General features: G+C 44.4%; 1 protein-coding gene across 5 annotated transcripts in view; it reads right to left on the reverse strand.

Annotated features, from left to right (window-relative positions):
- Positions 1–24,687, reverse strand: part of ZRANB1 (zinc finger RANBP2-type containing 1) — a 111,724-nt gene that overhangs the window by 10,439 nt on the left and 76,598 nt on the right. For 3 of the 5 annotated variants that reach the window (XM_070057090.2, XM_051833526.3, XM_089313838.1), the window contains exons 3-6: positions 10,345–10,532; positions 5,300–5,453; positions 2,908–2,979; positions 2,222–2,420 (exon numbers count right to left, since the gene is read on the reverse strand). In XM_070057090.2, coding sequence (XP_069913191.2) covers positions 2,222–2,420; positions 2,908–2,979; positions 5,300–5,453; positions 10,345–10,532 — 613 coding nt within the window. Of the gene's footprint in view, positions 1–2,221; positions 2,421–2,907; positions 2,980–5,299; positions 5,454–10,344; positions 10,533–14,802; positions 14,925–16,875; positions 17,261–24,687 lie in introns of those variants that run through there. The other 2 variants (XM_051833529.3, XM_089313840.1) reach the window with 2 other exon arrangements.

The following is a 24,687-nucleotide window of genomic DNA, read 5'->3' on the forward strand; positions in this document are numbered from 1 at the left end:
ACTGGGATCTGCTGCAAGGCTGTCTTGTTATTTTTTTAAACCCGTCTGTGAGTTTGAAAATTGCAAAGTAAGTTATCCGAGAGAATCCCACACTCAGAAAGAAAAAAACAACATTTGGAGGGCCAGTGACGTGGTGTAAGCAAGTAAGTCACTGCCCACAATACTGAGATTCTCATACTGGGCACCAGCTCATGTCCTGGCTGCTCTACTTCCTATCCAGCTCCCTGCTAATGGCCAGGGATAAGCAGGGGAGATGGCCTAAGTTTTAGACCTCTGCCACCCACATGGGAGACCTGGATGAAGCTCCTGGCTTCGGCCTGGCTCAGCCCTGGCCATTGCAGCCATCTGAGGAGTGAACCAGCAGGTGGAAGATCTCTCTCTCTCCCTCTCTCTAACTCTTTCAAATAAATACATCTCTTTAAAAAAAAAAAAAAAAAAAAAAACTTTGGAATATATTGTCAGAAGAGCACCCCTTAAAGTTGAACAAAAAATATGAAGTCATAAGTAGTTAAAATTATAAGCAAAGAGCATATCAATACTTAAGGATAACCTGAAATGTTGTATTTGAATTGTTCAAATATATGGTTTCCACTGAATAAAAATATTGTCTGGGTCAGCACTGTGGTGTAGCAGGTGAAGCCGCCACCTGCAGTGCCAACATCCCATACGGGCACCAGTTCAAGTCCCGGCTGTTCCACTTCTGATCCACCTCGCTGCTGTGGCCTGGAAAAGTAGAAGATGGCCCAAATCCTTGGGCCCCTGAACCAGCATGGGAGACCTGGAAGAAGTTCCTGTTTCCTGGCTTCAGATTGGCACGGCTCCAGCCAATACAGCTGATTGGGGAGTGAATCAGTGGGTGGAAGATCTCTTTTTTTTTTTTCTTTAAAGATTTTATTTATTTATTTGACAGGCAGAGTTACAGACAGTGAGAGAGAGACAGACAGAAAGGTCTTCCTTTTTCCATTGGTTCACCTCCCAAATGGCCACAACAGCCAGAGCTGCGCCGATCCGAAGCCAGGAGCCAGGTGCTTTCTCCCGGTCTCCCATGAGGGTGCAGGGCCCAAGCACTAGAGCCATCCCTCCACTGCTTTCTCAGGCCACAGCAGAGAGCTGGCCTGGAAGAGGAGCAACCGGGACTAGAACCAGTGCCCATATGGGATGCTGGTGCCGCAATTGGAGCATTAACCTACTGTACCACCACCCGCCCGCCCAACTCTGACTTTCAAATCAATCAATCAATCTTGGGGCCAGCACTGTGGCGCAGCATGTTAAAGCCCTGGCCTGAAGCACCGGCATCCCATATGGGCATCGGTTCTAGTCCCAACTGTTCATCTTCCGATCCAGCTCTCTGCTATGGCCTGGGATAGCAGAAGATGGCCCAAGTTCTTGGGCCCCTGCACCCGTGGGGGAGAGCCGGAAGAAGCTCCTGGCTTCAGACGGCACAGCTCTGGCCACTGTGGCCATCTGGGGAGTGAACCAGTGGATGGAAGCCCCCCCTGCCCCCCTCTCTGTGTCTCCACCTCTCTCTGTAACTCTTTCAAATAGATAAAATAAATCTTAAAAAAAAAAAAAAAGTCCATGGGAATGAATGAACTCACCCAAGGAAACCAGTGTTGCCTCACAACAATACTTTGGAAAAAATAAATGAATGAATGAATGAATGAATAAATAAATCTTTAAAAATAAGACCTTGTTCCCAACTGAAAGCTTCAAATATTTCTATTCTAAAGCTCAGGAAAAGCTATGAAACTACTGAGATGCTCAAAGAATCTAATGTTCAAACCATACTTTATTTTTTCAAAACCTTTTTAAAAAATCTTCTACTGCCGGCGCCGCAGCTCACTAGGCTAATCCTCCGCCTGTGGCGCCAGCACCCCGGGTTCTGGTCCCGGTTGCTCCTCTTCCAGTCCAGCTCTCTGCTGTGGCCTGGGAGGGCAGTGGAGGATGGCCGAGTGCTTGGGCCCTGCACCCACATGGGAGACCAGGAGGGAGTGCCTGGCTCCTGGTTTGAATGGGCGCAGTGCCGGCCTTAGCGGTCATTTGGGGGGTGAACCAACAGAAGGAAGACCTTTCTCTCTGTCTCTCTCACTGTCTAACTCTGCCTGTCAAAAAAAGAAAAATCTGCTACTAAAAATGTAACTGAAACAAACAATATCCCACCACCACAAGGAAATAACCAACGAGTGCGTCCTGGGCTGAGCTGGGGAGGGCGGCAGCTCACCAATGTGAACAGTCGTGCAGGCTGTCGTGCAGGGCTTTGCGAAGCACCGAGTCCTTGTCATAGATGCCCCAGGTAGCCTGGAGGACTGAGTCCAGCAAGCAGTCTCCTGCAGTGCGGTTCCAAAGTGCATACAGCCGGCTGTCCAAACGCGTGGCCAGTTCCAGAGACCAGTTTATAATTGGAGATTCTTCTTCTAACTCTGTATGAGGAATTTAAATAGCATGTATTTGCATACCAGTGTTCAGTAAGGAATATTCAGTAGCAGGAAAGAAACTATTTTCTAGGTGTAAAAACGCTCACATATAACTGAAACACCTAAATAAATCTGATCAACTGAAATATAGACTTTTCAGCAACTGAAACATCTTGTGGCTCTGGAATAGTTTACTCAATCTTCAAATTCTTAGATTATTTTCTAAAATGTTAAATACAGAAATGCACTCCCTCTAGAATCAGCAGAAAACCAAGCTTTTAGTTTCATACCTTTATTTGCACACAAGCACAGCTAAGAGCTACGAATGAGCATTTCCGACAGTATACTACGACGCTGCTCTTAAGGTCTTTATATGTTTAATTTAAAGTAAGAACAGAGTTGACCACACACTAACTGCTCTGTGAACTTTACAAAACACAGCAGAAGCTTCAGTGATAAACGGGGACTCACACTCCCTGATTTCCATGCTTACCTTTTTGAACATCTCTGTCAAGCACCTCATCAAATAGTTTTTCTTGGACTGTTGGGGGCAAGTCTTCAATATCTACAAAGAAACAGCAGACTTAAGAGAGCTTATGTTTGTAATTTAATAACTTGATGGCAGCATCTCTTAACAACTTCCTTTAAAATAACTCCCTTCCCACTAAAGGTTCTCAGGCAACTTTTTTTAAAAAGCACCTATGTAATGTGTGCAGGTTTACAAAATGGAAAGCAGTTCTTTTTATATTGCACTGTCAAGAAAACTTTATTTCAAAATAATATAAAGAGTAGCATCTGGACCCACTCTTACATACAAATTTTTATTTATTCTTACCTCACACTAGAAAGCTTTGTTCATATCTGCTATCTTTAGAATCTTCTTATAAAAACTAGTGAACCATGTATTCCAGCACAGAGTCTTTCTGTCACCTTCCTCAAATTCTTTAAGCTCTATTCCGGTCACTAATAAAGTAGCCTGGGCTAAGACACATTGCCCACGGTTCAAAATAAAAGTCATGGGGCTGGCACTGTGGCGTAGCAAAGGCACCATCTGTAGATGCCAGCATGCCATATGGGGGCCAGTTCAGGTCCTGGCTGCTCCACTTCCAATCCAGCTCTCTATTATGGAAAGCAGTAGAGGATGGCCCAAGTCCTTGGGCCTCTGCACCCATGTGGGAGACCCAGTGGAAGCTCCTGGTTCCTGGCTTGGATCGGCACAGCTCCAGGCATTGTGGCCAATTGGGGAGTGAACCAGCGGATAGAATACCTCTCTCTCTGCCTCTCCGTCTCTCTCTGTGTGACTCTAACTTTCAAATAAATAAATAAATCTTTAAACCTAAATAAATAAAAATAAAAGTCTTATCACTTGGGGTAAACTTAAAGAAAACATTTCAAATGAAGTTTGCTCAGATCTTAGAAGGATGAGTTAGTATCACCTATAATGTGTAAAAGCCTCTATTTATACCTCAGTGTAAAGTTCAACACAGTTAGATCACAGAAGGAAGCTTTACTTTAGAAACGTGATGTTTGGTGTATTTACTGAACGCCAACTGAGAAAAGGCATCCTGGAGGACATTTTCAGCTGCACGTAACTGAAATACGTAAGTTGCTTCACAAATATACTAGAAATAAATATGAAGGCAAAAGAAATGACACATTCAAAAGAATGCATATTACTTTTACTTCAAACAACGTGACTCTACCCATCAAAAATTCATGTTCTGTCCCAGGTAGCCAACAGCTATCTAATTTCAAAATAATAAGGTAGAGGGCTGTTGCTGTGGCTTAATGGGTAAGGCCAGCGCCTTCAGTGCTGGCTACCATATGGATGCTGGTTCGAGTCCCGACTGATCCACTTCTGATCTCTGCTATACGTAGCTCTCTGCTATGGCCTGGGAAAGCAGCAGAAGATGGCCCAAGTCCTTGAGCCCCTGCACCCATGTGGGAGACCCAGAAGAAGCTCCTGGCTTCGGATCAGAGCAGCTCCAGCCGTTACGGCCAATTGGGGAGTGAACCAGCAGATGGAAGACCTCTTTCTCTCTCTCTCTCTCTCTGCCTCTCCTTCTCTATGTAACTCAAGTAAATAAATAAATCTTTTTAAAAAATTAAGTAGGAAAAGAGAGAGAACATAAAAAATAAGAGTCCTTTAAAAAATGTTATTCTAAAATAAAGCCATAAGGAAAATAAATGGGTAAAAGAATTTCAGAGAAAAAAAAAAAGAGAAAAAAAAAGTTTCAGAGGTGGGCATTTGGTCTAGCAATTAAGACACCCAAGTCCCATATCGGGGTCTGATTCCCAGCTCCAGCTAATTCCAGCTTCTTGCCAAGGCTGACCTGGGAAGCGGCAGGTCATCGATGATTCAAGTAGTGGGAGACTTGGATTGGACTCTCAGCTCCCATGCATGTGGGCAGCCAGCCAACAGATGGGAACTAACTCTGGGTCTACTTCTCTTTCTACCTCTCTTTCTACCTGTTAAACAACTAGAAAATGTTTAAAACACAAAAATACAAGGCAATCGGTTACTCTCAGTCACTGCCTTATTCCTAGAGAGCTAAGCACTTGCCTGTAATATCCTTTGTACTGGCTGGTCACTTACAGGATAAAGTCGAGTCCGTGGGCCCCTACACCTGCACGGGAGACCCAGCAGAAGTCCCCAGCTCCCACCTTCAGACAGGAGCAGCTCTGGCCACTGAGGCCATCTGGGGAGTGAACCAGCAGATGGAAGACCTCCACCTCTCTCTCTCTGCCTCTGCCTCTCTGTAACTCTGCCTTTCAAATAAACAAATAAAGCTTAAAACACACACACACACACATTATCCACCCACACATAAAAATTTAACTGTAATGAAACAGAAATTTATTTTCACATAAAATTTGGGGGTTACCTGCTGGCAATGTGAATGTCACAAGGTCAGTTAGGAAATAGCAAGCAAAATCTCCCTTTCTCTGATGAAGAGAGGCAGCGATTTCTCTCCGGATTTGCTCGGTAAGTTCAGGACACACCATTGCTGGAATACACTTTGCTGCTTGTTGAGACACCTTAAACGCAAAAGAAACATTCCTCTACGTCTCATTTATCATAAACGGAATCAGAAAACAACAGTATTTAAAATAAATGAGCCAAATTTCCCAGGATCACACGGCTGCTATTTTTATTTTTTTTATTTTTATTTTATTTTATTTTTTTATTTTTATTTTTTGACAGGCAGAGTGGACAGTGAGAGAGAGAGACACAGAGAGAAAGGTCTTCCCTTGCCGTTGGTTCACCCTCCAATGGCCGCCGCGGCCAGCGCGCTGCGGCCGGCACACCGCGCTGATCCGATGGCAGGAGCCAGGAGCCAGGTGCTTTTCCTGGTCTCCCATGGGGTGCAGGGCCCAAGCACCTGGGCCATCCTCCACTGCACTCCCTGGCCACAGCAGAGGGCTGGCCTGGAAGAGGGGCAACCGGGACAGAATCCGGCGCCCCAACCGGGACTAGAACCCGGTGTGCCGGCGCCGCTAGGCGGAGGATTAGCCTAGTGAGCCGCGGCGCCGGCCACGGCTGCTATTTTTAAATCTCAAAATGTATTGAGTATGAGTCCTGACCAGTGGAAGCATGCATCAGAACTTTTCAGGAAAACACCCTAAAAATGTTTCACCTTCTGACTCAGCAATTCTACTTAAGAATTTATTACAAGAAAATTCTAAAAGATGCAAATAAAAATGTATATAAATGGGGTATATTCATAGAAAGTATATCACAAGAGGAGGAAAGAGGACAGAAAACTTAAATAAGCTAAACATCATGTATCCAATAACATTCTTAAAAAACTGGGAATTTCACTCTGGCGTAGTGAGTAAGACCACTGCCTGTGGTGGTGGCATTCTCTGGCGTACTGAGTAAGACCACTGCCTGTGGCGCTGGTATTCCATATGGGTACCAGTTTGCAACCCGCTGCTCCACTTTCAATCTAGCTTCCTGCTAATGTGCCTGGAAAAGCAGCAAAAAAATGGCCCAAGTCCTTGGGCCCCTGCACCCAAGTGGCAGACCTGGAAGAAGCTCCTGGCTCCTGGCTTCAGCATGGCTCAGCCCCAACCACTGCAGCCACTGGGGGAGTGAATCAGCAGATGGAAGATTGTCTGTCTCTCCCTCTGTCCCTCTACCCTTCAAATAAATAAATAAATCTTTTTAAAAACAAAACAAAACCAAAAACTTGGGAATTTCAGCTGAGAAAATGGCAAACACTGTCCTCCCACAAGTCTCCATGCCTTCCCTGACCTGAAATAAAGCAAGCCCGACATTTCAATCTGCCCCACCCGGACTTCTTATCACCACTTGGAATCTGTGATAAGCACTTGGCTTCTCCAGGTTCAGACTCAGATGGCCAGCCCTGGAAGTCCAGCCTGGCGGGGAGATGCTGAGCACTGCGGCTGTGAGCTCCACAAGCAAGCACAGCCACAGCCAGCTACAACCTGCTCCCCCTTGTCAGAGCTGTGAACAAATGACACAGACTCCCCTTGCGTTTCAGCTGCACTCCACTTGTGGAGCTCAAGAAATCTACAGGAAATTCTGAAATCAGGGTGAGTATCAGAGAATGAGGAAAAGACTGGTGCAAACCCTGCGTGAGCCAGCCTGCTCTGTTCACTGCTGTCACCAACCTCGATGACGTTCCCAAGAGCAGCCTTCCAGTATCGAGTGGGACATGGAGCAGAACTTCCCAGTAAGCCACCCAAAGAAGTTTTACAACTTAACTGCAATAATTTCAAGTAAACAGTGTTTCCAAATCCCAGAATAAGCAAGGTAGCCACCTGACTCCCTATTTTCAAAACGCCTACATGAAAATCCAGTTCTACTAGACTTTATTTAGCCAGCATTCCAGTATATTCTCACTACATCTTAATTCCATGCACCCAAACTTAAATCAATACTCAAAACATGGAAAACCAAACATTAAATATTTTCAGAATATTTACTATTTCTCAAGTAACATTAAATGATATTGAAAGAAATTCAAAAACAGCTTCTTCCAATCTGCTAGCCCTCAAGCCCTTTTCTAAAACCCTGAGAGGGCACTGTAAGTATTCCAAGAGAAATGTGGCCTCTGAGCACTGCCCTTCGGTCACCATCTTCAAGTACAATGTTGTCTCTGAAGCCTGCCTCGCACCTTCAACCTCAAGATTCTCAACCATCTCCATAAGGCAGCAGTTCTGTGAACTCGGGAAAAGTATATGAACTTGTTTTAATTCTATTTAAATCCTTCATTTTTATGAATGCCTTGTCTATATTAAAATATATCTTCTTATACATCACAAATTTGATTTAGTATTTTGATAACTATTTTAATGCAGCTACTTCCTTTGCAATCTGTTTTTATTTTATGCAAATAAAAACAGTATTTTGAGGAGTCTGTTGGTTCCACTGAACTTTAAAAGGGTCCATGCCATATAACCCAGTGAAAACCCTTGTCTAGACACATACCCACAAATGCAGTGTGCTCCGGTTCCCATTCCAAAGCTTGTCTCTGTTCTCTCCACAGACTTGTCCCCTCTGATCAGACCCACGGCCTCCCCACTTCAGTCTCTCTACTAAATCTCATTAGCAATTTAGTTCTTTACCTAGAACAACCCCTCCCACCTCTCCTACACTAGAGCAGGGCTGGCTTACGTGTCCCACATAACACGGCCAAAGTGATGGCACACCGCCTTCTAACTTGCTCAGGTCACTTCCCACATGCTCTCCCTTCTGCCATACTTGCTCTGGTGAAACCAGCTTCCACACCATGAGCAGACCTGCGGAGAAGCCCACACAACACGGCCCCGAATGATCCAGCCACGAACCGCACGAGTAAGTTTGGGGACAGATCCTCTAGTCCCAGCAGAGCCTTTTTCAGTGACTACAAACCTGGCTGACAGCCTGACTACAACCATGTCAGTCAGCACTCCTGGACCGCAGCCCCTCACAGCAGCACGGGGAACACTGCTGGGTTTCCAGGCAATGTGTGACACAGCACACTCACATACCACCCCACTGTCTGTCCTCAGACTGCACTGACAAGTCTGGTGACAGATGCCCACTCGAAGCCTTGGCATAGTCCTCTACCAGCCTGAGGGGAACCTATGAATCCTCCAAAACCTTCAGCCCTGCTTCACAGCTGCCACCTTCTTACCATGACGCCTGTCACCATCAGCAACTACAGCTCCACAGAGTCTGCTGCAATTCACAGCATGACTGGACATCACGACACACAGACCTTACACACGACAGTGACCCCGCTACTTTTCTAGCCCATGTTCCAGAACTCTGAGCCCTCTAACCACACAGTTCTCCCCCATACTCAGGGCGCCTGCCCTTTGTTCCTATCAGGACCCCTCCACTGAGCCTATCAGGCCGTTCCTCAACCCCAGCCCCAGCTTCACTGGAACCTTCCAAACTGAACACAATTGCTAAATACTTCCATTATGTACTCACCCAACCTTCATAGTTTTAAACCCCCACATAGTGCACTATACACAATGATTCCCAAATACTGACAAATTTGAACAAAGATGCATTTATACAGAGACTTGTACTGACAAAATGTGAATCCAGTTTATCTGCCTCTCTGCACATTTATCGTTTCTCTTATCATCATCAAAAAAAAACAAAAAAAAAAAAGACTTGGGATTAACAGAGTTGCATCCTTGAATAATCTGCAATCTACTAGCTATCTAAGCCCAAAACCTCAGAATTAACTTGTCTCCTATCTCACCATTATTACTCATATCCAATCTTTCCACTTCTTAGAACTGCCTACATCTCCACGCTCTCTCTCAAACCAGCCCTGTTTTGTTATTTCCATGACCACGACCCTGCTGGCAGAGTTCACACCAGCACCACGGCAGCACCCTCCTCACCAGGGCTGCCCCCGCCAACGTACCCCAGCCAATCAATCTGCTCGTCATTCCTTTGCCTGCACCTAACACCTGTCGGTGCTCTTGAAATAATTTTCCAAGTCTCTCAGTTCCCAATCACATCCCATGCACACTCGGCCACTCCCCAGTCCCTAAATTCATCCCAAAGGCCATGAACGCTGGCATCTGCACGGTTTCCTCAGCTCCCTTCTCTCCTCCACCTACACCTCACAGTAGGTACTACTCTTTTCAGAGCATAACCCAATGCTACCTGTTTTCAGTGAGAAGACACCTCGAAACTTCTCCTAAGCACATGCACAGCACTGGCAGCCCATCGGGTGCGAGTCACACAGAATCACCCAGTCATTTTTCTAGTTTCCAAGAGACTCCAGGAAAGAAGAGCCAGGGTCTCCACAAGTCTCTCCCTTCTCGGCACAAGGCCTGGCAGAGAGCAGGTACTCAACAAAGTTTCTGTTACCTGAATGACTTAACCCAGGTTTTTTTTTTTTTTTCAATCAAATATGACAACTCAATATGTACCACACTGATTTGTTTAAAAAGCAAATACCCTTAAGAATTAAGGATTAAAGAGGGGGGTGAAAGAATTGAAAACATGGAGCCAGCACTGTGGCTTCAGCAGGTTAAGTTTCTGCCTGCTGGGCCAGCATCCCTTATGAGCACCAGTTCAAGTCCCAGCTGCTCAACTTCTGATCCAGCTCTCTGCTGATGGCCTGGAGGGCAGTGGATGATGGCCCAAGTGCTTGGGCTACCAAACCCACGTGGCAGACCCAAAAGAGGCTTCTGGCTCCTGCCATCAGATCAGCCCAGCTCCAGGCACTGTGGTCATCTGGGCAGTGAACTAGCAGATGGATGATCTCTCCCTCTCTCTCTATCTCTCCCTCTGTTTTTAACTCTGCCTTTCAAATAAATAAATAAATCTTAAAAAAAAAAATTCACTATGGGGTGAAACATCAAATAGTTTTTTATCACATCAAAAATGAAAATTAAAGAATATTTTTCCTTAATATGAAAGAACGTTTAACCAAAACATCGTACTCACCTCTGTGAGCAATATTGCTAGCATATCCTGCCTCTGAAAGCGTATAGCCAAGTGCACAAGGGTATAGCCAACATCGAAGGCAGAAGGCCGGTTCAGCAAGCGTACTTCATCTGCAGTGAGCTGGCGCGCAATGTCGCCTCCTGACGACTTGTATGCTTCTATGGCAGCTAAATCACCTTCAACGACCCCTAAAACAAGCATCAAGATAGAGAGCATTTAATTCTATTTTTCATCAAAAAGCACAAACCCACAGCATTCACTATAAACATTTATCTGGGCTTCCCAGACCCTGGAACATCACTTAAATGCCCAAAACAATGTAAGAAAACTAGTTTATTCCCTTCACTTTTCTAAACTAAACTGACAAGGTTGGGTACTTACCTCACCATCAGTGCTGGCCTCAGCTTCTGTGGGGCTTAGAGAACTATCAAAGTCTGTTCACTGCATGGAAGAGCTGTAACCTAGCACGACCAAGCAAAGGCACGGGGCCTACAACCCCTGACTCTAAAAACAGAGCAGACGGGGTGTGCTTCCAGCTGGTGCTGGTCTGCATCTCCCTTTATGCTGCATTCTTCAGGCAGATGCTGGGCTTTTCCCATTCTCTACAGCTCTGGAACCATTTTCACTATAAGTAAAATCTGGTGATATTCTGATTTCAGAATCTCTTATAGTTAGTCAAGTCTTCCTAACATCCATTAAGAAATATTAATGAAGCAAAAGTTGAGCCAGATGATTTCCAATAAGATACGCTAACATAAAACACTACAAGCTAGCGAGGAGCTAGCATAAAACAATCACAAAAATTCCCATTCTCATTGAATGAACTGTTCTTTATTTATATTTATTTATGGGAGGGGCAGAGACAGAGAGAGCAAGCGAGCGAGAGAGTGCTCTCATCCACTGATTCACTCCCAATGCCTAGAACAACAGAGGCTGTATCACCAGGAATTTAATCCAGGTCTCCTATATGGGTTCAGTTACTTAAACCATCACTACTGTCTCAACTCTGAGGGCCTGCATTAGCAGAAAGCTGGAAGTCAGGAGCAGGAGTCTGGTGTCAAAGCCAGGCATCCCAACAGACAACTATGCTAAAAACAACTGTCTCTATTTTATTAACTTTATTTTATTTTATTTTATTTTATTTTATTTTATTTTATTTTTTGACAGGCAGAGTTAGACAGAGAGAGAGAGAGAGAGATACAGAGAGAAAGGTCTTTTTTTTTCTGTTGGATCACTCCCCAAATGGCCACTACGGCCAGCGCTGCGCCAATCCGAAGCCAGGAGCCAGGTGCTTCCTCCTGGTCTCCCATATGGGTGCAGGGCCCAAGGACTTGGGCCATCCTCCACTGCTAACTTTAACACCAATTAACAGTAAAGGCAGCATTTCTATTTATTAAGCAGTATGGTACAATACAGACACTAAACAGTCTTGGCAAGAACAGCTTCCAACTTAGCACAGTGGTTTTTTTTTTAAAAAGTAAGATCAGGAGCTGGTGTCGTGGCATAATGGGTTAAGTCACCACCTGCAATGCTGGCAATCCCATATGGGCACCAGTTCAAGTTCCAGCTGCTCCACTTCCGATCCACTTCCCTGCTAATATACCTGGAAAGGCTGTGGGAGATGGCCCAAGTGCTTGGGCCTCTGCACCCACATGGGAGACCTGGAAGAAGCTCCTGGCCACTGTGGCCATTTGGAGAGTGAACCAGCAGATGGAAGATATCTTCTTTCTCTGTTTCTCCCTCTCTCTCTGTAACTCTGCCTTTCAAATAAATAAAGTAAATCTTTTTTTATTAAAAAAAAGTAAGATCACTGATTTTAAGTATTTCCTAAGATAAATCAGGAAAAATGTTTGTTGGATAAAATGCTCACACTAGTTAAAAATAATCTCAAGGTATTTTTAAAGCATCTTGAATTAGGAAATAAATTACTAAGAGATACTGCTTAGTATAACACATTGGCATAGGGACTGGGCGCCATGGCTCACTTGGTTAATCCTCCACCAGCGGTGCCGGCATCCCATATGGGCGCCAGGTACTATCCCGGCTGTTCCGCTTCCAGTCCAGCTCTTTGCTGTGGCCCAGGAGGGCAGTGGAGGATGGCCCAAGTGCTTGGGTCCCAGACCCTGCATGGGAGACCAGGAGGAAGCACCTGGTTCCTGGCTTCGGATTGGCGCAGCGCTGGCCGTAGCGGCCATTTGGGGAGTGATCCAACAGAAGGAAGACCTTTCTCTCTGTCTCTCACTGTCCAACTCTGCCAAATAAATTTTTTAAAAAATTAAAAAAAAACCACATTGGCATAATGCAATAGGTTCCCCCTCCCCATTGGAAGTAACAAAGTTTAGAAATAGTAATTTGGGGGCTGGTACTGTGGTACAGCGGGTAAAGCCACCATCTGCAATGCCAGCATCCCATATGGGCACCGGTTTCGAGACCTAGCTGCTCCACTTCCAATCCAGGTCTCTGCTATAGCCTGGCAAAACAGTAGAAGATGGCCCAAGTCCTTGGGACCCACCACCCGCGTGGGAGACCTGGAAGAGCTCTTGGCTCCTGGCTTCGGATTGGCTCAACTCCAGCCGTTGCAGTCAACTGGGGAGTGAACCAGTGGATGGAAGACCTCTCTCTCTCTCCTTCTCTCTCTGTGTAACTCTGACTTCCAAATAAATAATCTAAAAAAAAAAAAAGTAATTTATTTCCCACATGTATTTACTATGACATAGTGTACTGTGCTAAGCAATATGAGAAACATACAAAAACATGTACTACTGTACTTAAAACAGTCCTTTTAAATTGTATCTGTGATCCATAAAAGGCCAACATGAGTTTCCATCTCTAGGCTGATTGATTCTGTCTGCAAATCTGGATCTTCTCCACAGAAAATGACCCCTGCCCCTGGTATCGACACACGTTTTTCAGGTTAAAACTGATGATAATACAACAAGAACACCTTTTCAGAGGGATTTTTATTCTCACAGCCATCTGAGCTGATGTCCCTCACTGCACAAGCACGCACACACACACACACACACACACCAATTCAGCTGTGAAGCCCACACCCACACCCCTTTATACGTGGCTCACAGAAACAGCGCCCTACAATGTCATCAGAGCTAAAATGCAATGAGGTTGACATTAAGACAAGAGGAATCTCTCCCAAAGGGCAATTCTTGATAACAGGAAAGTGCTAACTTGAATTTAAAACAATTTATGGTTGCTGAGTTCTCTAAGTCTCATGGTCAAGGTCACAGAGAACTCTAAAACTCCTCAACTTGCTTAATGGACAGGTAGTAATGATCTAGTGGGGCTCACAACTTGTTGAAGAATCTAACACAGTTTGCTTTATTCAGGCCGTGGAGCCTGTCTACCTCATGCCCCGTGTCTGTAGCATTTCCACTTCTCTCTGTGGTCCTATCAAAATCTTACTACTTCCAGGTACCTGCAGCATCCATGCATCTTTTACAGTTTTCAGCATCAACCTAAAACACATGTATCTATTTATAACAGTTCCTTATATTACATAAGATCCGTTCCAAGCACTTGCAAAAGCAACCCAAGAATCGAATCAATGCTATCTGAAAAGACACACATATATACAATATATATGTTTGTGTATGTTTATAGTTATTTCCCAAAGACAAAGATGAAGCTAAATGTCAAAAAATCTGAGTTCTTCACATAACTTTTTTTATTTTTTATTTATTTTTCACATAGCATTTTGAACATTTTTTAACATCAAGGGATAAAAGGAAAGAAGGAAGAAGGTAGAAGAGTCTGGAAGACAAGGACAGCAAATAATGTGAGCACAAAAATCTCACTTCATGGAACAAAGGCCAGAAAAAAGACTGAAAAGTTCCAGAAGCAAAGAGATGACCTATCCGTGCTTTCTAGGGTGGCTAACCCCTCAGATATCTCCAAGAGTAATGAACTATCACCGCTGTCATTATCTGAACATTTAGCAAAGACGCATACACATTCTGCCCTTTCTTCCTTCACTGTGATAGAGGGACAACTGAAGGCGCTCCAGGAAGACTACCTTCTAAAACTAGCCTGCTGTGTCAACAAGCATTCAAAACTCAGGGAACCCAGTTAGCTCAACACGAAGATCTCAAAGTAGATGAAAGCTAGTGTATTATTTATCACTAGCTACAAAGTTTTAAAAGGGGGGGGGGGGGGGCGGCAGCAGCAGCAGCTCATATTGTGCTCTAAGCTGGGCCAGGGGTAGCGTTTAGCCTATTTTGAAGCCACAAGTCAGTAAGTCACTGGGGACTTCACAGCTACTATGGAACTCCGTTGGTTAGAATATGGAGCTGGCTCATAGATGTTTAGAAAACAGACTTATTTTTTCCCCCATATATGGCACAATTTTCAAAGTTTTGCCTTATTTTCCTTTATGACATAAAATCATAATGGTAACTAACTTTGAAAAGAATGCCAAATGGTAAAAAAAAAGCCAGGACTTACCTGAGCCCACATGGGCCAGCTCAACACTACCCTGGAGTTCTATGGTAGCTGTGACATCACAGCATGCTTTATGCTGTGGGGTCAGGGTGGGCCTGGAGTCAGCTGGCACAATTTCAGGAACCCTTAAAGAGAAAAGTTAGTTTTAAGTGGTAATGTCCTTTACCCATGGTCAGTAGAAAGATGCAGATGTGGTTGGCTACAATGTCTAGGTAGTATTCCTGTACCGAGAGTTTAACTCATTCAACTGTTTTTGCATATTAAAAGGAAACTGTTAACATCCATGACTCTTACTTTGTATTCTAACATTTGGCTATAGCTTAATCACAAATCTGGCTTAGCTAAGCCACAGCAAACTCAATACTCAAACACGAACTGCTTTATAAATAAAATTACCTCATTATTTTAAGTGTGCCTTCAAGTAGGCACAAGCATAGGGACAATCCTAGAAATCATATCCACAGACCAAACATACCTTTGGCAAGTTTTTTGTTATATTTTACCAAAATTAAAATAAAATGTAGGAGTGGGCGTTTGGTGCAACGGAGAAGACACTGTTTGGAACATCTACAGCCCATATCCAAGTGCCTGGGTTCAGGCCCCAGCTCCACTTTCAGTTTCAGCTTCCTGCTAATGCACACCCTGGAGGGCAGATGATGGCTTAAGTACTTGTCCCTGTCACACACATGGGAGACCCAAATTCAGATTAGGGCTACAGGTTGACCCAGCCCAAGCTGCTGCAGGTATCTGAGGGGTGAACCAGCAGATTGAAGCTCTCTTTCTATATACCCTCCAAATAAAAGAGGATACAAGGACATTATTTAGAAATATCAGAGGTGCTGCTTCAAAAAACATCACCTCTGTAGGATCTCTCCCCTTAAAAAAAAGTTTAAGCTGAATCTTATCATAGGGAAAACTACAAACTGAGAATCATGCTGCAAAATTGGACTCTCCAAAAATGTTAACGCCATGGAAGAGGTAAAATAACTAAAACCTCACTGTTCTATATTAGAAGCAACTGAAGAGATAAACCAACTAAACACAATGTGCTTTATAATCGTTGGAATGGGGTGGAGTAAACAGCTACTAGAAACTATTGGTGAAAATGAATAAATGGCCTTTGAGTGGTTCTAGTCCTGGCTGCGCTTCTTCCGATCCAGCTCTGCTGTGGCCTGGGAAAAAGATGGCCCAGACGTTTGGGTACCAGCACCCGTGCAGGAGACCCAGAGGAAGCTCCTGGCTCCTGGCTTCAGATCCGCACAGCTCTGGACATTTGGGAGAGTGAACCAGCAGATGAAGACCTTTCTCTCTGTCTCTCCCTTTCACTGTCTGTAACTCTTTCAAATAAGTAAATAAAAATCTAAAAAAAAAAAAAAAAAGACATCGCATATGGGCAGCAGTTCAAGCCCCGCCTGCTCCACTTCCGATCCAGCTCTTTGCTAATGTGCCTGGGAAAGCAGAAGACGGCTCCAGTGTTTGGGCCCTGGTACCACGTGGGAGTAGAAGCCCCAGGCTTGGACCTGACCCAACACTGGCTGTTGTGGCCATTTGGGGAGTGAACCAGGGATGAAAGCTCTCTGTCTCTCCTTCTCTAACTCTGCCTTTCAAATAAATAAATCCTTTTTTTTTTTTAAGATGTCATGATGTCTGCAGCTAACTCTCAAAGAGTTCAGGAGAAATACAGACACTAAGAGAGACACCAAATGTGACACAGCACTAACTGTAAAATCTAGGTCCAAGGGCATGTGGTGTCCCATGTATTGTGATTTTCATGCATGTCTGAAACTTCTCAAACAAAAGGCTGACTGGAGGTAGAAATAAGAGAAGCTACTCCATCTCTTTATAAGGCCTTTCTCTCTGCTGCTCTTTTCCCCCCAAACATGCACATGGTTACTTAAAACAAAACATCTAAAATTAAAGCTCTATTTTAGATTCAACAGCTCTCTAAACACATCCTTCTATATTTAAAAGACAGAAAGATCTGGATTTCGTAATTCAGTAAGCTCATTTAACACAGCACTTTTTTAACAATGAAAGTCTTAACTAAATCAATGACGCGAATTCAAATGTTACTACCTTATAATCAAGGATCACAGACGTACTCCCTTTCTCAGCGCGAGGAGGTACACTGCTCTCTCACAGCCTGAATGCTCAGTCACTTCTGCAAGTCAGGAACGCTGCCTCACACACACCACAGGCAACCAGAACACTGCCAGGCTGCACGTCGGCCAGCACCACCCAACGGCCTTAACAGACTCATTCCTGCGAGCTTTTTCTTTCCTTTCTTTTTCCTTTTTTTTCTTTTATTTGACAGAGTTAAAGACAGTGAGAGAGAGAGAGAGAAAGGTCTTCCTTCCATTGGATCACTCCCCAAATGGCCGCCTCAGCCAGCACCGTGCCGATCTGAAGCCAGGAGCCAGGTGCTTCTTCCTGGTCTCCCATGTGGATGCAGGGCCCAGCACTTGGGCCATCCTCCACTGCCCCCCCAGGCCACAGCAGAGAGCTGGACTGGAAGAGGGGCAACCGGGACTAAGAAGAACCCTGCACCGTAGGCAGAGGATTAACCTAGTGAGCCACAGCGGCGGCTCCGCTTTTTCTTTTTTAACCTCACATCAGGAAGTACTTTCAAATCCAAGACTACACTGTTCAGCATCAGTCAAAAGTGTAAAGGATAGAGGGAAAAGTGTGACTGTTCCCCACAGATTAGATTCTTTTCATTTTACTGAAAATTCTCACAATTCACTTAAAAATCATGACATAAAATGTTATTTTATATCTGAAGTTATGAAATCACAAGTTCTTAAAAACTTTAAAAAGACCTGAAGATAATACTCCTCTCAGGGTACTAAAACAATTCTATTACCTTGAATATTAACTACCTTGTACAGATGTCGACCTACAAGAATGTGTATGGGGCAGAAGGCAGCCACATGTCTACAGTTACACAGACCCCACATCAGAGGATCACATAAAGTTAACTAAGGACATGGAGGCACTGCTGGCTGTCTAGCTGCTTACTTTCCTTTTATGGATACAATGCCAAAGATTTGCTACAGGAGTCTGTGTATATTTTAGATTCTATTAAAAGATTTTAATAAAATATTTTAACTCAAGCCATATTTTTTATTCAAAAATTGCAACTCGTTATAAACGTCAATGACTATTAAGACTCAAGATCATTTTTTTCTGGCCCACGTCTTCCTTCATAGATAATCCATAAAGAAAGAGGGCAGAGTAAATCATAAGAGCATCTTTCCGTGGAACACTTATCTGGTACCAACATAAAACCAAAGTTTAAATGCAGCACTTAAAAATTAGCTTTGGGGACAGTGCTGTGGCACAGTAGATTAAATCTCTGCCTGTGGCATCAGCATCCCATAGGGGCGCTAGTTCAAGTCTCGGCTCCTCCACTTCAGATTCAGCTCCCTGCTAATGCCTTGAGAACACAGTGGAACATAGCCCAAGAACTTGGGCCCCTGCACCCACATGGAAGACCTGGAAAGATGCTCCTGGCTCCAGATCAGCCCAGCTTCAACACTACACCCATTTGGGGAGTGAACAAGAGAATGAAGGACCTCTGTCTGTAACTATGCCTCTCAAGTAAATAAATATCTCTTAAAAAAAATCTAAAAATTAGCTGTAACTTAAATCTGTCAGAACAATGAACAATCTCAATGGTTTACTCCCTAAGCTTCCGGAACATTTCTCTGAAAATGACAGAACCCAGACCAGGAACTGAGCTACTAACACAGAAAGATGGCTGCAGAGCTTTCCACGGGAAAGGAAAACCCTCAAGATGAGTAAGAGACTGTCCAAACAGCTACAGAAGATCAAGCTGAAAACAGACTAATACAAGCAAAGCAAAGCAAACAAATACTATAGAAACACCAACCAGAGAAATAAAAAAAAAAAGCAAGTCCAAATAATGTGGCTAACCTTGGAATGCTGCAAAATACTGTCAAGTGGCAGATCTTGTTGGGATACAGAGTGAGTTTCACACAGGCATATTTATTTTGTTAAGTTTAAAAAGGCAAGACTTTTTGAAAATATTAATATTCATAGGAATCCAACATTATTCAGAAGTTCCAGTAACACTACTCCTTTCAATCACAACTAGCAGAAAGAAAAAAAAATATAAATCTTTAACATGGCTGTCGCTCCCCCTCTTCATGGAGGAACGACACTAAACCCTGCCTAGGCTTCCTATCCGAGTCACGGCACCATTATGTCGCTCCCCGTCTTCGTGGAGGAACGACACAGGACCCTGCGCTGTTCTTTTGTCTGCTCGGCCCTCCCCGGGTTTGCTGCTGGTTCTTCCCGGGTTGGCTACCGACCCTTCCACCTCCGTGGAAGGGCGGTTCCCCCTGCCACTTTCCCCACTTCCGCAGGGGAGCGGCACACCGCCGGCCGGCTCTCTCGGGGGCTGCTCAGATGTTCCCCTTAGATGTTCCTGGTGCATGTTGTCTCTCTCCTCCTTTATAGTCCTCTTCCACCAATCCCAACTCTGCTACCCACACGCCGAGTACGCTGCTCTCCTCCAATCAGGAGCAGGTCCTACAGTTTACTGGTTGAACTGGAGGCAGCTGTGTAGAAGCTGTTTCCTCCTCTCCCAGCGCCATATTGTGGGAGAGCAGATGCATAGAATAAGTCTTAATTCCAGTAACTTAGTCTAGTCCGTGTTGCTCCCCACAATGGCTACCTCACAACTCCTGCAACAAAGAGTGAGAGATCTTCCATCTACTGGTTCACTCCCCAGAGGGCTGCAACAAGACCGGGCAAGGCTGAGCCGAGAGTCTGGAACTCCTTCGGGATTTCCCACACAGGCGCCAGATACTCAAGCACTTGAGCCATCCTCTACTGCCTTCCAAACCCACCAGCAAGGAGCCTGCTTGGAAGCCAAGTAGCTGGACTCAAAGTGGCACTCAGATAAGTGATGAGAGCATTCCAAGTGGCAGCTTCACCAGCTGTGCCACACTTGCTCCAGATAAAATTTTTGAAATTGTCAAATTGAGATACCATTTGTTTTAAAAATTAACTAGTTAGTTAATTAACAAACAGCTGAGGATGCCCCAAGTGCTTGGGCCACTGCACCCACATGAGAGACCCTGGCTCCTGGCTTTGGAACAGTCCCACTCCGGCCATTGCGGCCATTTGAGGAGTGAATCAGCAGGTGCAATATCGATATCTCTCTCTCCCTCTCCCTCTCTAACTCTGCCCTTCAAACAAATAGATCAATCTTGGGGGAAGTAAAGGAAAAAAGGTTGTTCATATTAATTTCCTACTGCTGTTCCAACAAATTACTACAGATACGGCAACCTACAACAATGTGAACTTTTTCAAAATCAAGAGGTCAAAACTTCTACATGGGCCTTCACTAGACCGAAAGCGCTAGAAGCTCTAGGGGCGCCAGCTTTACCTTTTCCATTTTCTAGGCTGTCCACATTCATTAGCTCTGGCCCATCACCACTCATACCTCTGCTTCTCCATTGTCACAGCTCCTCCTGTGACCCTCACTCTGTCTCCCTTTTCCACTTACCAGGACCCTTGCAATCACACTGAACATCTGGATAATGCAAGAGAACCTCTCATCTCAAGGGCCTTAAATAACCATGCAGGCAAAATCACCTTTTCTATATAACACAGCATACTCACAGATCCTGGAATTGGAATGTAGATACAGGGTGGGAATGGACACCGTTCTACCTGCCAAACTATTTAAACAGTCAAGTAATTCTCTTACTTACACACACATACACACACACACACCCCAGGGGGATGCAGATGATGAACCTATAAAGAAATAAAAATGGCAAATTTGGATACTATCACTTAATAGTTTGCTTTTAAAGATAACTAATGTTGGGGCCAGTGCTGTGGCACAGCGGTTTAAAGCCCTGGCCTGAAACGCTGGGATCCCATATGGGCACCAGTTCTAGTCCCACCTGCTCCACTTCCGATCCAGCTCTCCGCTATGGCCTGGGAAAGCAGTGGAAGGTGGCCCAAGTGCTTGGGTCCCTGCACCCACGTAAGAGACCAGGAAGAAGCTCCTGGCTCCTAGCTTCAGATAAGCGCTATTGTGGCCATCTGGGGAGTGAACCAGCAGATGGAAGACCTCTGTCTCTACCTCTCTGTAACTCTTTCAAATAAGTAAAATAAATTTTTAAAAATTTAAAAATAAAGATAACTAATGTTTTGTGCCTTCAGTCATCAGTAAAATACCTCTAAAGAAAATCAGTAATTTTGGGGCCAGCGTTGTAGCACAGGTTAGGCTGTAGCCTGCAACGCCAGCATCCCCGTGAGGTCACTTTTGTGTTCTTAATGATCCAGTCCTGATCCAGCTCCCTGGTAATGAGCCTGGGAGACAGCACAGGGTCCAAATGCTTGGGTCCCTGCACCCATATGAGACACCTAGATGAAACTGCTGGCTTCAGTGTGGCCCAGTGCCAGCCGTTGAGGCCATTTGGGAAGTAAACCAGAATATGTAGGATATATCTAGTTATCTATCTCTCCCTCCCTCTCTCCGTAACTCTGGCCTTCAGATAAATAAATATTTAAAATAAAAGACTACCACTAATTTTTAAAGGTAAGGAGTACTGAACCAGAAAACAGAAACCTCCTCTGGTTTTTTTTTTTTTCCTGCACAATCAGTTCTATGCCCTGAGTTTCCTCTGAAGTTAAAATGTCAGTCCAAAGATGTAGCAAATGGTAAGATCACCACTGTGTCCGAGGCAAGGATTTCCTTCTGTTTTGTTTTTTGAAAGGCAGAGGGACAGAAATCTTCCATTTGCTAGTTTGCTATCCAAACGCTGACAACAGCCAGAGCTGGGCCAGGCCAGAGCCAAGAACCCAGAGCTCAACTCAGGTCTCCCACGTGGGTGGCAGGCACCCAAGAAATTGAGCCACCACTGCTGCTGCCCAGGGTGCTCACCAGCTTGAAACTGGAATCAGAAGTGAAGGCAAAACTGGAAGCCAGGCACTCTGGCCATGGTGCCCCACATGGCATCCTCACCTCGGCACCACTTATCCACCCCTCCGGTTCTGTGTTGATGTAGGAATTTCTCTGGTATAAGTCACCTTATGTTTCCAGTTCATAGTACTACCATCTCTCAAATATAAACCTATACAACTTCTTCAGCTGAAGTTTTGTCTTGATTATTGTACAACACCCCCTTAATTTGATCAGATATATGTGTCAAAACTAAGACATAAAACAACCAGATTGTATTTGTAATAGTTTGATTTTTCCACAAAGAGGGAAAAAACACTAATTAGTACTGATACCAAAACAAACTGAAAAGAATATTCTAAAAATGTACAAAACATATATACAAAGGTACTTCAAAAAGTTTGTGAGGAAATGTTACTAAAATATGTTTTGGTGTAAAAAAATCCTGAAATCCATGCATAGTATTTTCATAACACACAGTTTCCATGAACAGCTTTAGAGAGAGAAAAAAAAAAAAGGGATTTGTTTATTTATTTGAAAGGCAGAGTTCCAGAGAGGTAGAGGCAGAGAGAGACCTTGGTTCACTCCCCAAGTGGCCGCCAACAGTCAGAGCTGGGCCGATCCGAAGCCATGATGCTTCTTCCAGGTCTCTCACATGGGTGCAGAGGTCCAAACACTTGAGCCATCTTCTATGGCTTTCCTAGGCCATAGTAAAAGAGCTATGGCCTAGGACTAGAGAGAAGTGGAGCAACCGGGTCTCGATCTGGCCCACGTGGGATCCAGTACTGCAGGCGGTAGCTTTACCCGCCATGCCATAGAGCCAGCCCTTCTATGACTTTGTATTTTTTTAGAGATTTATTTATTTATTTGAAAGGTGGAGTTACAGAGAAGCAGAGGCAGAGAGAGGTCTTCCATATACTGGTTCACTCCCCAAAAGGCTGAAATGGCCGGAGCTGGGCAGATCCAAAGCCAGGATCCAGGAGCTTCTTTCAGGTCTCCCACATAGGTGCAGGGACTCAAGGATTTGAGCCATCTTCCAACTGCTTTCCTGGGCTGTAGCAGAGAGCGAATCGGAAGTGGAACAGCCAGGTTTCAAAATGGCACCCATAAGGGAGCTGGCACTGCAGACAGCAGCTTTACCGCTACACCACAGCGCAGGCCACCCATGATGTTTGAGGATCACCGGGAAGGATTTCAAATTTTTTTGCACCAAAGTAATTATCTTTTAATTCCATTTTCCACAGACTTACTGCAATGTACTTCTATCCTGATAATTTCTGTTAAAAATGAAGAAAGAACGCTAGTAAAACCAAGTGGCAAATATCCATGCATGCTCACCACCATCCATGTTTCATTATGTCTGCAGTGAGATCTAGCACCCTACAGTGGACAAGACGTCACTGACACAACACACAGGTTCTGGCAAGGGAACCAAAATGCAACTGGCATCAATATGGAAAATGCCTGAAGGGCCAACGCTGTGGCAAAGCAGGTAAAGCTGCCAGCTGCAATGCCAGCATCCCATACGGAGGCCAGGTTTGAGTGCTGGCTGCTCCACTTCTGATCCAGTTCCCTGCTAATGCGCCTGGGAAAGCCTGGGTGCTTGGGTCCCTGCACCCATGTAGGAGATCTGGAAGAAGCTCCTGTCTCCTGGCTCTGGGCTGGCCCAGCTCCAGCAGTTGCAGCCATTTGGGGAGTGAACCAGCTAATGGAAGATCTCTCTCTCTCTCTCTCTCTAATTCTGCCTTTCAAATAAATAAATCTTTAAAAAAAAAAAAAAAGAAAAGAAAATGCCAAAAACAATAATTTTCAACACAACTAAGATTTGAGAAAGGAGATAATATTAGATCAAATGTAATGATATGTTTGCAAACAACTTGACAGAGATTTCCAATATATTTTCTACAATTTAAAAATCATCTGATTCTCAACAGGGGTGCCAAGGACACTGTAAGTCACCCCAAAGCTTCAAAGCACAGGGAGACAACACATTCTCTACAGTGAAAGGTGCCTGAGCCACCACTATGGGACTGAACATTTCAGCATAAAAGTTCCAGTTTCGGCATGTTATATCAAGTTGATTTCTTTCTCCTCACTTCTCAGCACCTCTACCAAATCTCAACTCTTTCCCAACTTCATTAGCAGGAGTACTGCACCAGAAAAATATAGCCAGTATTTATAGAATAAGACAAAATGCCAATTACAAAGCAGCATGTCCAATGACAATTGAATAAAATATTCTTCAGGTAAAAACTATTTGACAGAACCCTAGATAGAACACATACAATGCCTTTTTAATCAAATATTCCATTAACAAAAGTAGGAAGATGAAGAACATAAAGAAACCTGACTTCAGATTTTTCATATCCATAGAATGCCAAATATAAGGAAGCTGAGGCCTCTCTAATCTTCTCAATACGACCCTATCACATGGGGCTGGCATTGCGGCAAAGCAGGTAAAGCCATCACCTGCAATGCTGGTATTCCATATGGGCACCAGTTCATGTCCCAGCAGCTCAACTTCCAATCTAGCACCCTGTTAATGGCCTGGGAGAAGCAGCAAAATATGGCCCAAGAGTTTGGGCCCCTGCCACCCATGCAGGAGACCCAGATGAAGCCACCAGCTCTAAGCTTTGGCCTGGTCCAGTGCTGGTTGCTGCAGCCATCTGGGGAGTGAACTAGTGGATGAAAGACCTCTCCCCATTCCCCCCACCCCTTATAACTCTTTCAAAATAATTAATTAAAAAAAAACCCTCTCATTAACACTACAACTCAGTCTCATCATGCCAGCCAGAAGCTGAAGTTGTTCCACTGGGCTGGATCTCACAAATTCCGTAGTAAAAAACAGAGAAATTCAGAAGAGCAGGATAAGGCTTATCTGTCCAAATCCTAGTTCCTAAAGGGATTACCCAACAAATACTTAAGTTCTCAGGACTAGGATA

This window comes from Oryctolagus cuniculus, chromosome 15, assembly GCF_051225735.1.
Source record: "Oryctolagus cuniculus isolate XC-2025 breed Fujian yellow rabbit chromosome 15, ASM5122573v1, whole genome shotgun sequence".
NCBI lineage: Eukaryota > Metazoa > Chordata > Mammalia > Lagomorpha > Leporidae > Oryctolagus > Oryctolagus cuniculus.